At 36.0% G+C, this 12,384-nt stretch overlaps 1 protein-coding gene across 29 annotated transcripts in view; it reads left to right on the top strand.

Annotated features, from left to right (window-relative positions):
• LOC139977145 (uncharacterized) overlaps nt 1-12,384 on the top strand; it is a 98,658-nt gene that overhangs the window by 58,151 nt on the left and 28,123 nt on the right. For 28 of the 29 annotated variants that reach the window (XM_071986287.1, XM_071986264.1, XM_071986263.1 and 25 more), the window contains 10 exons: nt 1,710-1,952; nt 2,169-2,399; nt 3,650-3,892; nt 4,106-4,336; nt 5,546-5,788; nt 6,002-6,232; nt 7,707-7,961; nt 8,933-9,046; nt 10,241-10,366; nt 11,836-11,958. In XM_071986287.1, coding sequence (XP_071842388.1) covers nt 1,710-1,952; nt 2,169-2,399; nt 3,650-3,892; nt 4,106-4,336; nt 5,546-5,788; nt 6,002-6,232; nt 7,707-7,961; nt 8,933-9,046; nt 10,241-10,366; nt 11,836-11,958 — 2,040 coding nt within the window. The remainder of the gene's footprint in view (nt 1-1,709; nt 1,953-2,168; nt 2,400-3,649; nt 3,893-4,105; nt 4,337-5,545; nt 5,789-6,001; nt 6,233-7,706; nt 7,962-8,932; nt 9,047-10,240; nt 10,367-11,835; nt 11,959-12,384) is intronic. The other variant, XM_071986271.1, reaches the window with a different exon arrangement.

Here is a 12,384-nt window from a genome sequence, read left to right as displayed (position 1 = left end):
AGCACAGTGCGTTTTAATTTTGGGAAGTTGAAAATTAAAACTACTACCTCTTGTGTTATGGCTATGAACACTATTTACTCTAATAAAACTCTCCCTCATATAGACTGGAGAGGTGCCATGGAAAACATTAAAAACATGATTAAGACGAAGCTGTGCAGCCCTAGTGTTGATGTTCAAAATACCAAGAGTTTTAAAGTCAGCATGGTTAATGTGGTAATAAAAATCTTTACCCAGAATGAATCTGATAACTTTGTTCTGGGCACATTGTAATCTACGAGCATGGTACTTAGAAATACCTCCATACCAAGATGAGATGGAATAATCAAACAGACAAAGAACAAGGGCTGTACAGATGGTCTTTTTCATATTTTGATTAAAATAATTAGCTTGCCTGTAGAGGAATTTGAGTCGAGAATTTGTTTTACTAATAATGCCAAGAACAATTTGTTCGCCATCAAGGTATTGGTTTAATTCCAGACCGAGGTAAACAACAGAATGTTTGGGCTTAATCAGTTGACCATCACAAATAATTGAGAAGTCAGTATACTGACCAAGTTTACGTTTCGTCCCAAACAAAATCAACTCGGTCTTACCCATGTGTAACGACAATTTGTTTTCAATGAGCCATTTATTGCCACTCTCCAGGTTAGAAGAAAGATTTTTTTTAATATTGTTAGGATCTTTGTCAGAGTAAATTAAAGCACTGTCATCGGCATATTGTAAAAGCAAGCAATTGATAGAGTTAGGCATATCATTTACATAGCAAAGAAATAAAATGGGGCCCAATATACTGCCTTGAGGCACCCCGCAAGTGATGAATTTTTGAATTTCCTCCTTGATTTCTTAAAGCCATCTGGGTTGTTCTCATCATTTAGCAGCAAAGTACTACAATGATCAGCCATCCTCTCAAGTTCTTCAACACCCAATGAATTCAAAGTTTCGTCTTTTCTTGCCGCCCGTAATAAGGGTTAACAATTTGGTAACAGAACTGAAAGTTCGTCGACAAAAGCCGAAGCTATGCCTCATATTACTGACTTGTGAATTGGGATACAATGATTTACTTATTGACATGTCAGGTAGGCTTTATCGCGCCATTGCGGTTAACCTACTGACAACACTGTCTTCATTTGTACTTATCATACACACAAGGTACCCCTGTTTGAGTTGTCGCTACGCATTGAATTAAGTTTGTTGTTTTCCATTTTGGTTACACCTATCGTGCATAATTTAGTTTGAGCAACTAGTATCAAATTAGTTTCGAGCTGGTGAACAGAGCTGTTCCTTAGGACCTACTTGTAACAGTGCACTTGATAATACTACTCTGATGTGTGACATTAGGCAAAAGGCCTTTCTTGATTGGCTCACAAGTTAATAGTAAGCCTATCGTATAAAGTCAGTGAATGAATGAGCCACTCACCAAAATGTCAAGCAAGTGCATTTTTTGCTCGCCAGTCGCAAAATTCTACTCGCCATTGGCGAGTTGGCGACCATATTTGTCGAGGCCTGGTACTTGGATAAAATAGTGTTTTAATATGATGTCACCAAATAGACTTTGTTAACATGATTAGTCACTACATTATCCATCTTCATTTGGGTGTACACCTTCATGCTAACATGTCTAGCTTACCACACTATGAAATATGTTTGGGCATCGGAACCACTTAACGTTTCGTTTTCTGGTTTCCCTTGTTTTTCGTTCTTCTCTGAAGTGAACCAACCTCCTACTGTTCAGTGTCCTGCAGACTTCTCTGTAACAGCACAACCACTGAGTACATCAACTACTGCACCGTTCAATACTCCACAGTGTGTAGACAATCAACAAGCTAACTTCCTTGCTACCTGCTCACCATCATCTGGATCTCCATTAAATGCTGGTTCAAACACAGTTGCATGTACTTGCACTGATAGTGGAGGTCTGACTGGTTCCTGTACATTTACTATCAGTGTTATAAGTAAGTAAGAAGACATTGTTGACTCAAATTGACATTTGTGTACCTTTCCTTGAACTAGCTTACAAGGTAACTTATTGTCAGAGTTACATTTGTTTCATCAAATTTGTAACTGGTTTTAAACATCATTAATGCTTACATGGAAATATACTTTATTATTATTATTATTTTCATCAGATATTCTTTTCTGATGATTTGTAACATTTTAATTATTTACAGTTCCAAATTCTCCTCCACAAATTGGGTCCTGTCCAACGGATTTTACGACTATCCCAAATGGAAATCAATTCTTCCTTCAGTTCACAACACCTTCCTGTACAGATCCTAATGGAGATGCAGTAACCGTGACATGTAATCCTGGTGCTGGCTCTACTGTAGCCAACTTTCCTGGTGTTATAACTTGTACATGCACAGATTCATCTCAGGCAACTGATTCAGTTGCTTGTCCAGGTTAGACAAAATCCTGTTAAAGTTGTTGTTAATATTTTAAATAGAACCAACTTGTAAACTTTGAATTGTTCTTATGAGACAATGCATATGGTATTGAAGATATGTAATTTTGATTTTGGATATGTAATTGTGATTTTCCTTAGTTCAGTTATAGGAGAGGATCTTTTGCTGGTTTATCATAGTTACATGATAAAGTATGTAGTAGTTTATGTTGAAGTAGACACAACAGGAGATGCTGGTTTCAGTTTTGAGCAAATACAACCAGAGAAAGAGGCACTTCTTTCAAGAAATTATATATATGATCTGTCTACCAATTTAGCTATCATTACAGCTTTAGTGAACGTTCGATTTGTTGTTTTACTGCACTTCCGAATTAAGTTGCAAAATGTGCACAAATTGTTTACAAAGAAAAGGAAATGGGGGAAGTAACAGAGATGCTCATAATTTTCTATGTTTGGTAAAGTTTAGCTTTAATCTGTAATTGACAAACCAAGATCAGACATTGTTATTTTGTGTATGCCTATATGTGGGCTAGTAACACTTCTCTATTAACTTTTCTTCACATTGTTGTAACCAATTAGAAGTGATATACATGGCAAATGGAGTTTGAAATTAGATCTGTAAAAGGTTCTGAAATATAATCATTCACCAATGGTGAATGAGTTAGTGAGTAACTGAGTTAGTGAAATAAATTGAAACCGGCAATATTGATAATTATTGTGAAGATTACAATCAACAATTAAGAAAGCTTTGCTTAAGTATACATAATTTCTCAATACTATGGTGCTTGTTAACAAATAAAACCAAACAGACTTATATCAAAGCTTATAAGTTTGTATAACAGGATGGTGTCTCATCAAGAAATGGCTTTGAAACACAAGACAAGAACAAAATGTTCCCTGATTTTCATCCTTGACATATTAGGTTTGTCACACTACATTGATACAATCAACCATGCATTTTTCTTCTTATGTTCATGTCTTGGATATTAATAAATGAACATAAACTTCATAAAAAGATATCTCTGAAATAGCTTTATACATATGTACTTGGATAATACAGTGTTTTAATATGATGTCACATTATAGACTTTGTTAACATGATTAGTCACTATACATTATCCATCTTTATTTGTGTGTACACTTTCATGCTAACATGTCTAGCTTACCACACTATGAAATATGTTTGGGCATCGGAACCACTTAACGTTTTGTTTTCTGGTTTCCCCTGTTTTTCTTTCTTCTCTGAAGTGAACCAACCTCCTACTGTTCAGTGTCCTGCAGACTTTTCTGTAACAGCACAACCACTGAGTACATCAACTACTGCACCGTTCAATACTCCACAGTGTGTAGACAATCAACAAGCTAACTTCCTTGCTACCTGCACACCATCATCTGGATCTCCATTTAATGCTGGTTCAAACACAGTTGTATGTACATGTCAGGACAGTGGAGGACTAACTGATTCCTGTACATTTACTATCAATGTTCAAAGTAAGTAAGAAGACATTGTTGACTCAGATTGACATCAGTGTACCTTTCCTTGAACAATCTTGGAAGGTAAATTCTTGTCAGAGTTACATTTGTTTCATCAAATTTGTAACTGGTTTTAAATATCATTAATGCTGACATTGAATTATACTTTATTATTATTATTTTCATCAGATATTCTTTTCTGATCATTTGTAACATTTTAATTATTTACAGTTCCAAATTCTCCTCCACAAATTGGGTCCTGTCCAACGGATTTTACGACTTTCCCAAGTGGTAACCAATTCTTCCTTCAGTTCACAACACCTTCCTGTACAGATCCTAATGGAGATGCAGTAACCGTGACATGTAATCCTGCTACTGGCTCTACTGTAGCCAACTTTCCTGGTGTTATAACTTGTACATGCACAGATTCATCTCAGGCAACTGATTCAGTTGCTTGTCCAGGTAAGACAAATCCTGTTAAAGTTGTTGTTAATATTTCAAATAGAACCAACTTGTAAAATTTGAATTGTTTTAATGAGACAACGCATTGAAGAAATGAAATTTTGATTTTGGATATGTAATTGTGATTTTCCTTAGTTCAGTTATAGGAGAGGATCTTGTGCCGGTTTATCATAGTTACATGATAAAGTCTATTGTAGGTTATGTTGAAGTAGACACAACAGGAGATGCTGGTTTCAGTTTTGAGCAAATACAACCAGAGACAGAGGCACTTCTTTCAAGAAATTATATATATGATATGTCTATTAATTTAGCTATTATTACAGCTTTAGTGAAAGTTGGACTTGTTGTTTTACAGCATTCCGAATTTAGTTGCAAAATGTGCACAAATTGTTTACAAAGAAAGAAAATGGGGGACGTAACAGAGATGCTCATAATTTTCTATGTTTGGTAAAGTTTAGCTTTAATCAGTAATTGACAGACCAAGGTCAGACATTGTTATTTTGTGTAGGCCTATATGTGGGCTAGTAACACTTCGTTATTAATTTTTCTTCACATTGTGGTAACCAATTAGAAGGGATATACATGGCAAATGGAGTTAAAATTAGATCTGTAAAAGGCTCTGAAATATAATCATTCATCAGTTAGTGATATAAATTGAAACCGGCAATATTGATAATTATTGTAAAGATTACAATCAACAATTAAGAAAGCTTTGCTTGAGTATACATAATTTCTCAATACTATGGTGCTTGTTAACAAATAAAACCAAACAGACTATATCAAAGCTGATAAGTTTGTATAACAGGATGATGTCTCATCAAGAAATGGATTTGAAACACAAGACACGATCAAAATGTTCCCTGATTTTCATCCTTGACATATTAGGTTTGTCACACTACATTGATACAACCAACCTTTCATTTTTTCTGATGTACATGTCTTGAATATTTATAAGTGAACAAAAACTTCTTAAAAAGATATCTCTGAAATAGCTTTATACATATGTGCTTGGATAACACAGTGTTTTAATATGATGTCACTAAATAGACTTTTTAACATGATTAGTCACTGCATTATCCATCTTTATTTGTGTGTACACTTTCATGCAAACATGTCTAGCTTACCACACTTAGATGAAATATGTTTGGGCATCAGAACCACTTAACGTTTTGTTTTCTGGTTTCCCTTGTTCTTCGTTCTCCTCTGAAGTGAACCAACCTCCTACTGTTCAGTGTCCTGCAGACTTCTCTGTAACAGCACAACCACTGAGTACATCAACTATTGCACAGTTCAATACTCCACAGTGTGTAGACAATCAACAAGCTAACTTCCTTGCTACCTGCACACCATCATCTGGATCTCCATTTAATGCTGGTTCAAACACAGTTGCATGTACTTGCACTGACAGTGGAGGTCTGACTGATTCCTGTACATTTACTATCAATGTTCAAAGTAAGTAAGAAGACATTGTTGACTCAGATTGACATCAGTGTACCTTTCCTTGAACAATGTTGGAAGGTAAATTCTTGTCAGAGTGACATTTGTTTCATCAAATTTGTAACTGGTTTTAAATATCTTTTATGCTGTCATGGAAATATACTTTATTATTCTGATTTTCATCGGATATCCTTTTCTGACCATTTGTAACCTCTAACTTGTTTACAGTTCCAAATTCTCCTCCACAAATTGGGTCCTGTCCAACGGATTTTACGACTTTCCCAAGTGGTAACCAAATCTTCATTCAGTTCACAACACCTTCCTGTACAGACCCAAATGGAGATGCAGTAACCGTGACATGTAATCCTGCTACTGGCTCTACTGTAGCCAACTTTCCTGGTGTTATAACTTGTACATGCACAGATTCATCTCAGGCAACTGATTCAGTTGCTTGTCCAGGTAAGACAAATCCTGTTAAAGTTGTTGTTAATATTTTAAGTAGAACCAACTTGTAAAATTTGAATTGTTTTTATGAGACAACGCATTGAAGAAATGAAATTTTGATTTTGGATATGTAATTGTGATTTTCCTTAGTTCAGTTATAGGAGAGGATCTTGTGCCGGTTTATCACAGTTACATGATAAAGTCTGTTGTAGTTTATGTTGAAGTAGACATGACAGGAAATGGTGGTTTCAGTTTTGAGCAAATACAACCAGAGACAGAGGCACTTCTTTCAAGAAATTATATATATGATTATGTCTACCAATTTTAAAGCTATCATTACAGCTTTAGTGAAAGTTGGACTTGTTGTTTTACTGCATTCTGAATTAAGTTGCAAAATGTGCACAAATTGTTTACAAAGAAATGGAAATGGGGGGAAGTAACAGAGATGGTCATATTTGTCTATGTTTGGTAAAGTTTAGCTTTAATCAGTAATTGACAGACCAAGGTCAGACATTGTTATTTTGTGTAGGCCTATATGTGGGCTAGTAACACTTGGTTATTAACTTTTCTACACATTGTGGTAACCAATTAGAAGGGATATACATGGCAAATGGAGTTAAAATTAGATCTGTAAAAGGCTCTGAAATATAATCATTCATCAGTTAGTGATATAAATTGAAGCCGGCAATATTGATAATTATTGTGAAGATTACAATCAACAATTAAGAAAGCTTTGCTTGAGTATACATAATTTCTCAATACTATTGTGCTTGTTAACAAATAAAATCAAACAGACTTATTTCAAAGCTGATAAGTTTGTATAACAGGATGGTGTCTCATCAACTGAAGGTAAAGGATAATATTATATGGCAGATCTCACCTTGAATGGTAATTATGGTGGTATGGAAACTCTACAAATCATAGCATCAGAAATACAAGGAAAAGAAATTGTAAAAACAAATGTGTAATGCAATGACTTAATTGACTAATTAATGCAAATTACAAGTCCTGATGTTGATTGTACTCATTTCAAGATCTATATTCAAAATTAGCATAATAGGTGTAGGAGCAGTTGATTCCTATTGTGTTCAAGTTAATGAGACTAGTGCCATGTTGGTAGATAGTACGAAATTGCACTTAATTTTGATGAGTACCTATCATGTAAGTTATCTATCATGAAACTAACACTGTGTATTCATGTTGTAATCAAAAGTCGTAATACAAAAGGGTTTATCTAGACTCGTCACAAATTCAGTAATTGAATTAAAGTGATTGATAGATAGACTGATTGGTCAAACTTGTCAGGTTCTTGACTACTATTCAATTAATTGATGGATTTGAATGCTTGTTATAATGTCTGTTAGATTGAAATAACTGCTCAGTGATTGATAGATTAATTTATTGACAGATTAATGATATTGGATGTATTGATTGATAGAAGTTTGCTCATTATTCAGTGTTCCAATTGGTTTCACTTTCCTTCTTGCAGTTGATACACAACCTCCCACCATAGTGGTCTGTCCTTCAGATCAAGTGGTAACAGTACTGACAGGATCGTCGGGTGGTGTTGTCAACTTCCCAACTCCACAAGCACAGGATAATTCTGGTTTTGTTTCTGTTGTCAACAATCCTCAGTTTTACTCTGGCTTTTATTTCCCTCTCGGAATGACAACTGTCACTTACGTATTCAGTGATGCAGTACCACTGACTGTAACTTGTACATTCACTATCACAGTTAACACAGGTTTGTATGATGTCCCACACAACCATAATGACTGCTCTCTCTCTCTCTAACTAAAATAGTTGTAACTTTGGTAAAATCTGATGAAGATCATATGTTGTACTATTTGATATCAGACTGGAGATCAATGTCATAGAACTATTTTGTACCACAGTTTGTTGTTATTGTATAATAACGTAATGCCGAAAAAGTTTGGTACCACAAATTTTACATAAAATATGTTATCTTTACATTTGGAGACTTTCCCTAATAACATCATCTCTGTTACAATTTTTGTGGAATTAGCAGGTTACGCTCTGACTTTTCCTGTAATTGCCAAGTATCGTTCCATCAGATCTTGCCAAATGCAATCCAAATTGCAGCTTTTGTGGTACAGATATATTCTACTTTTTATACTTGTCTAAAGTGAGAACAGGTAGTCTTTAAGGAGAGGCCCAAGCTCCATTCTACTCGTTAGACTAGTTCAGTCATATATGATAAATTTGGAATCCATCATCTAAAAATATGTTTACTGTCTGTAATAAATACTGACCATCCCGCCATAAACTTAAGAAGACATTCACCTTGTATTGATCTGATTAAGTTTTGATTTTTTGTTCCTGTTGTTTTCAGCTCATGTATTTACATCGAATATTTTACTCAATTTATGAATATTTCAAAGCCATAACGCAATTGCCTACACTGAATGTTGTTTACAATTTGGTTGCCAAGGTTGCAGATCGGGAGTATGACTGTAAGGTTCGGTAATAACAAAAACAGCAGTATTCAGGGAGAGTCTTCCAATCCTGTTGTCTAAGGTTACGAGGTACTAGTCAGGAAGATTCCTCGAACTATGCTTAATTTTATAGCTATGCCAATGTGTTGTCACGTGATATTTTATATCTCATTTTCTACATTGTATCATATGTTAGTAATGAAGATTCATTTTGGTTTGTTAAAACGAAGTGTTGTTTCATTTGTGTCTTTGTATGTAGCTTCACCCTGTGACAGTAATCCCTGTTTTAATGGAGGTGTCTGCCTTGCAGTGGATAACAACCAATTCTGGTGTGTATGTCCAGACTGTTTCATTGGAGAAACATGCAGTTTTTGTAAGTTATAAAACCATTACATTACTTAATCTATAGCCTTCTTTTGTTTTACTCTTAAGCTGAGTTTTTAAATTTAGTTTGCATTGCCAGTCGGCAGCAAGGGCTTTTCAGATATGAACCAATAAGGTAAAAGATCAAATACATTGTCCTAAATACACACCTAGATGCCTGGAAGAAGCACTTCTAGGCATTGGATATGATTTCTACCCTCAAAAATGTTGTTTCTAGCAAGTTTGATTTGAAACTTGAAGTTCATCAGAATGATCAATAAAGCTTTATTCTTCATGTAATAAAGTTAGATACTGGTAAATCTTTTTGTGACAAGGATCTTAAATCTATGGCCAATGCATTTAGTAAGCCAAAATCTGTGATGTCACAGCCAATCCATGACAGTTGCCAACCTTAGTACCCGTATTTATTGTTGATAATGTAAAATTAACTCTGGATCTTTAGCTTAGGGATTGGATCACAGCAGTTTTGTTTTTCATCAAAAACAGACAACAAAGATGAAGACAATAATACATGCGGTAGCTGACCACTACCAGGCATCCATCTTCCATCCTCTCTCTGTTTCTTTATTTATTGAGTGTAGGAATGTGTTTGGTAGTAGTTAGTAGTTTATTGACTGTCATTTAGCACAAAAGAGCAACGTGCAACCATGTCATTACAGATAATAAAATACAAACAACACAGAGAGCTGAGAGCCAGTGGAGCTGTGATCACATGCTTAACTGTTTTCAATGAATAGACAATTGATGCTCAACATGCCTTCATGACAGGGATTATATTTGTCAATGATCCCTTAATGAAACCATACTGAGGATGGGACACTAAATGTACCAAGAGATACTCAGAGACCAAAGCACTATTGGTATACTTAGTGTCATTCAAAAACTAACAGAAAGAGAGAGAGAAATAGACATTAGTTCAGTTCAGTTGAGTTCAGTTTATTTCCACTAGTGTCACAAAATAAACACACGAACCAAAGAGAAACAAACAAAGATGGAGCAAGTATCAATACAAAATAGTGAAGAAGAGCTGAAGTAAAATTAGCAATTAGGTTTTCCCAGGCAGTTTCTCGGACCTCTTTACAGAATTGAAAGCAAAAGAAAAAGCAAAAATTACAAATAAAATTAATAGAAAAGAAAGAAGGAAAAGAAAAGATTGACAAGAAGTGTGCTTTTATCATTTCAGCTCAGGATCCATGTACTAATAATAACCAGTGTCAGAATGGTGGCCAGTGTAGAGTATATCCTGGATCATGCACTCAAACATTCTGTGATTGTCCACCTTGTTTTACTGGTGCTAATTGCCAGATATGTGAGTATTATCAACGTTTATGTAAATCTTGTTTACAACAGCAGACTGGTGGACAGTATTGAGTATCTTATCATCTACAAGAATAGATTGGTTTATAGTCACCGGTCTCTTGGAAGTATGGTGGCGTTCAAAAGAAGGATATATATGTGTGGGGAATGTCAAGTGTTAAACATATCATCAATTTTGGTGTATTACTTCTTCTGCATTTTTTATGTTTCTATTTTTTGTTGACTGTCTGTCATTGTCATAAAAAACAATGTGTTAATGTCACTGATGTCCATTCGAAAAGTGAGGGGTTGCATCGGGGAAGGGGAACTGGGTAGGAAGGGTGAAATGTTAGATGTTACAGTTTTGTTGCCCTGAATTGTTCTGCATAGTGAAAATCTACAGGTTTTGCCTGTTGAACAATTTCCCCTGTGTATGTTTTGTTCAAATGTCCACTGAGCTTTGCAGAGACAATAAACAAGCTATTCTTAGAGCCAGGCTGCACAATGGTTATGTAATACTCGTGTTTGGGTGTTCCCACATGCTTTGTATAGACAGGGAATATATTAGGTGTGTTGATCCCATTGAATGCAGCTCACTGTGGGACTGTACAGGTAGTCTCTGATTGGTCAAGGCCTTCACACAGTGTGTGTACAGATGTGAGTGTGCACAAGGGTTATTTCTAGGGTATTCAAGTAAAAGTTTCTCCTGCGTGCATGTCGATTGGCTGCGTTACGAGAAACTACTTTTGCTCTAGCGGCGTATGATAGAAGCACTGATTTCAACTAAGTCAAAATATAGATGTCTGTATTTTTATAGCGCTGCACCGATACCTGCGCTCCTTGGGACCCGCAGATTGCCCGACACATGTGCTGCTCAGGACTGGCGGATTGCCCGACACATGTGGATTTCCTGACACCTCCAGCCTGGTTCATTCAACTCATGTGCAGTACCTGATCCTGTGCGCTGCGCGATAGTTGATTGGGCTGCTATACAGTCATGAATAGTGCCTGTCCCTAGCGTGGCTAGATGTGTTTCCTGTATCTATGTACAGTATATATTATATAAACTAGAGCAAAGAATGATGCGAGGATTTTATACTTAATACCTGACACTTTCAATGTCTGCTGTCAGGTTTTGAGTTTTGTTTAGTACCTCTTACCTTCCCAACACCTTCGGTTGGTTCCGGGACAGAGAGTTCCCTACACCTGGACGTTGGCAGCGTTACAACTGGTTATTCATGTAATAACATTTTAACACCAGAGGTTGTGAAAGTAAGGGGAAGAGATTGATGAGAACCCTACCTTGTTCTGTGTGTTGATAGTATAACTTCTTTTGAGCTGCAAATTCATGTAATAGCATACAGTGTGGCACCGAGGATGGTGTCTAATGAAGGCTGGAGGAGAAAGAGGGGGGGGGTGTTTGACGAGAAAGATGTTACTGTTGTCTGTTCTTACTTTTGTGATTTCTTCCTGTCTTATCAGCTTCCAATCCATGTGATAACAACCAGTGTGGCAATGGTGGTGTCTGTGTTCCAAGTACAACAGACTGTGATTGCTACTCATGCTTGTGCTCAGGGTGTCGGTCTGGACCATTCTGTGAAGTGGGTGAGTTTGTTAATCTTCCGATTGATAACATTGACTGTGGATGTCAGATTGTATGACAGTCTGTCAAGGAGTAAGTTTGTTGAGGTGTATGTAAATTACATCTGGTTGTCTTAATTCTCAGATCTGTAAACCTGTTTCATAGTGATGTGGGAACATGGTGATGTGGGTTGGTTGAAGAGGGGGGGGGGGTCTTCATTGTATTCTTAATATGTCAGTTTCATACTGTCCTCTATCATTTTCTTAATTGGTTTTGTTTCTCTCCAGGGACTTCCTTTCCACAAGTTTTTCTTCTTAGTAGTCTCCTCAATCAATTAATTCTCTTTCCCCTGTGTGTTGTACTTTCTGTGATTTAATATCTATTTTCACATTATGTTTTGTCAATACAGATGTTTTCACTCTTGTGTTTAATCTTATCGCTTTGTAATG

Source organism: Apostichopus japonicus, chromosome 12 (assembly GCF_037975245.1).
Source record: "Apostichopus japonicus isolate 1M-3 chromosome 12, ASM3797524v1, whole genome shotgun sequence".
In the NCBI taxonomy this organism is placed as follows: Eukaryota; Metazoa; Echinodermata; class Holothuroidea; order Aspidochirotida; family Stichopodidae; genus Apostichopus; species Apostichopus japonicus.
Note: the sequence above shows the minus strand (reverse complement) of the source record. Positions and strands in the feature narration are given on the sequence as shown.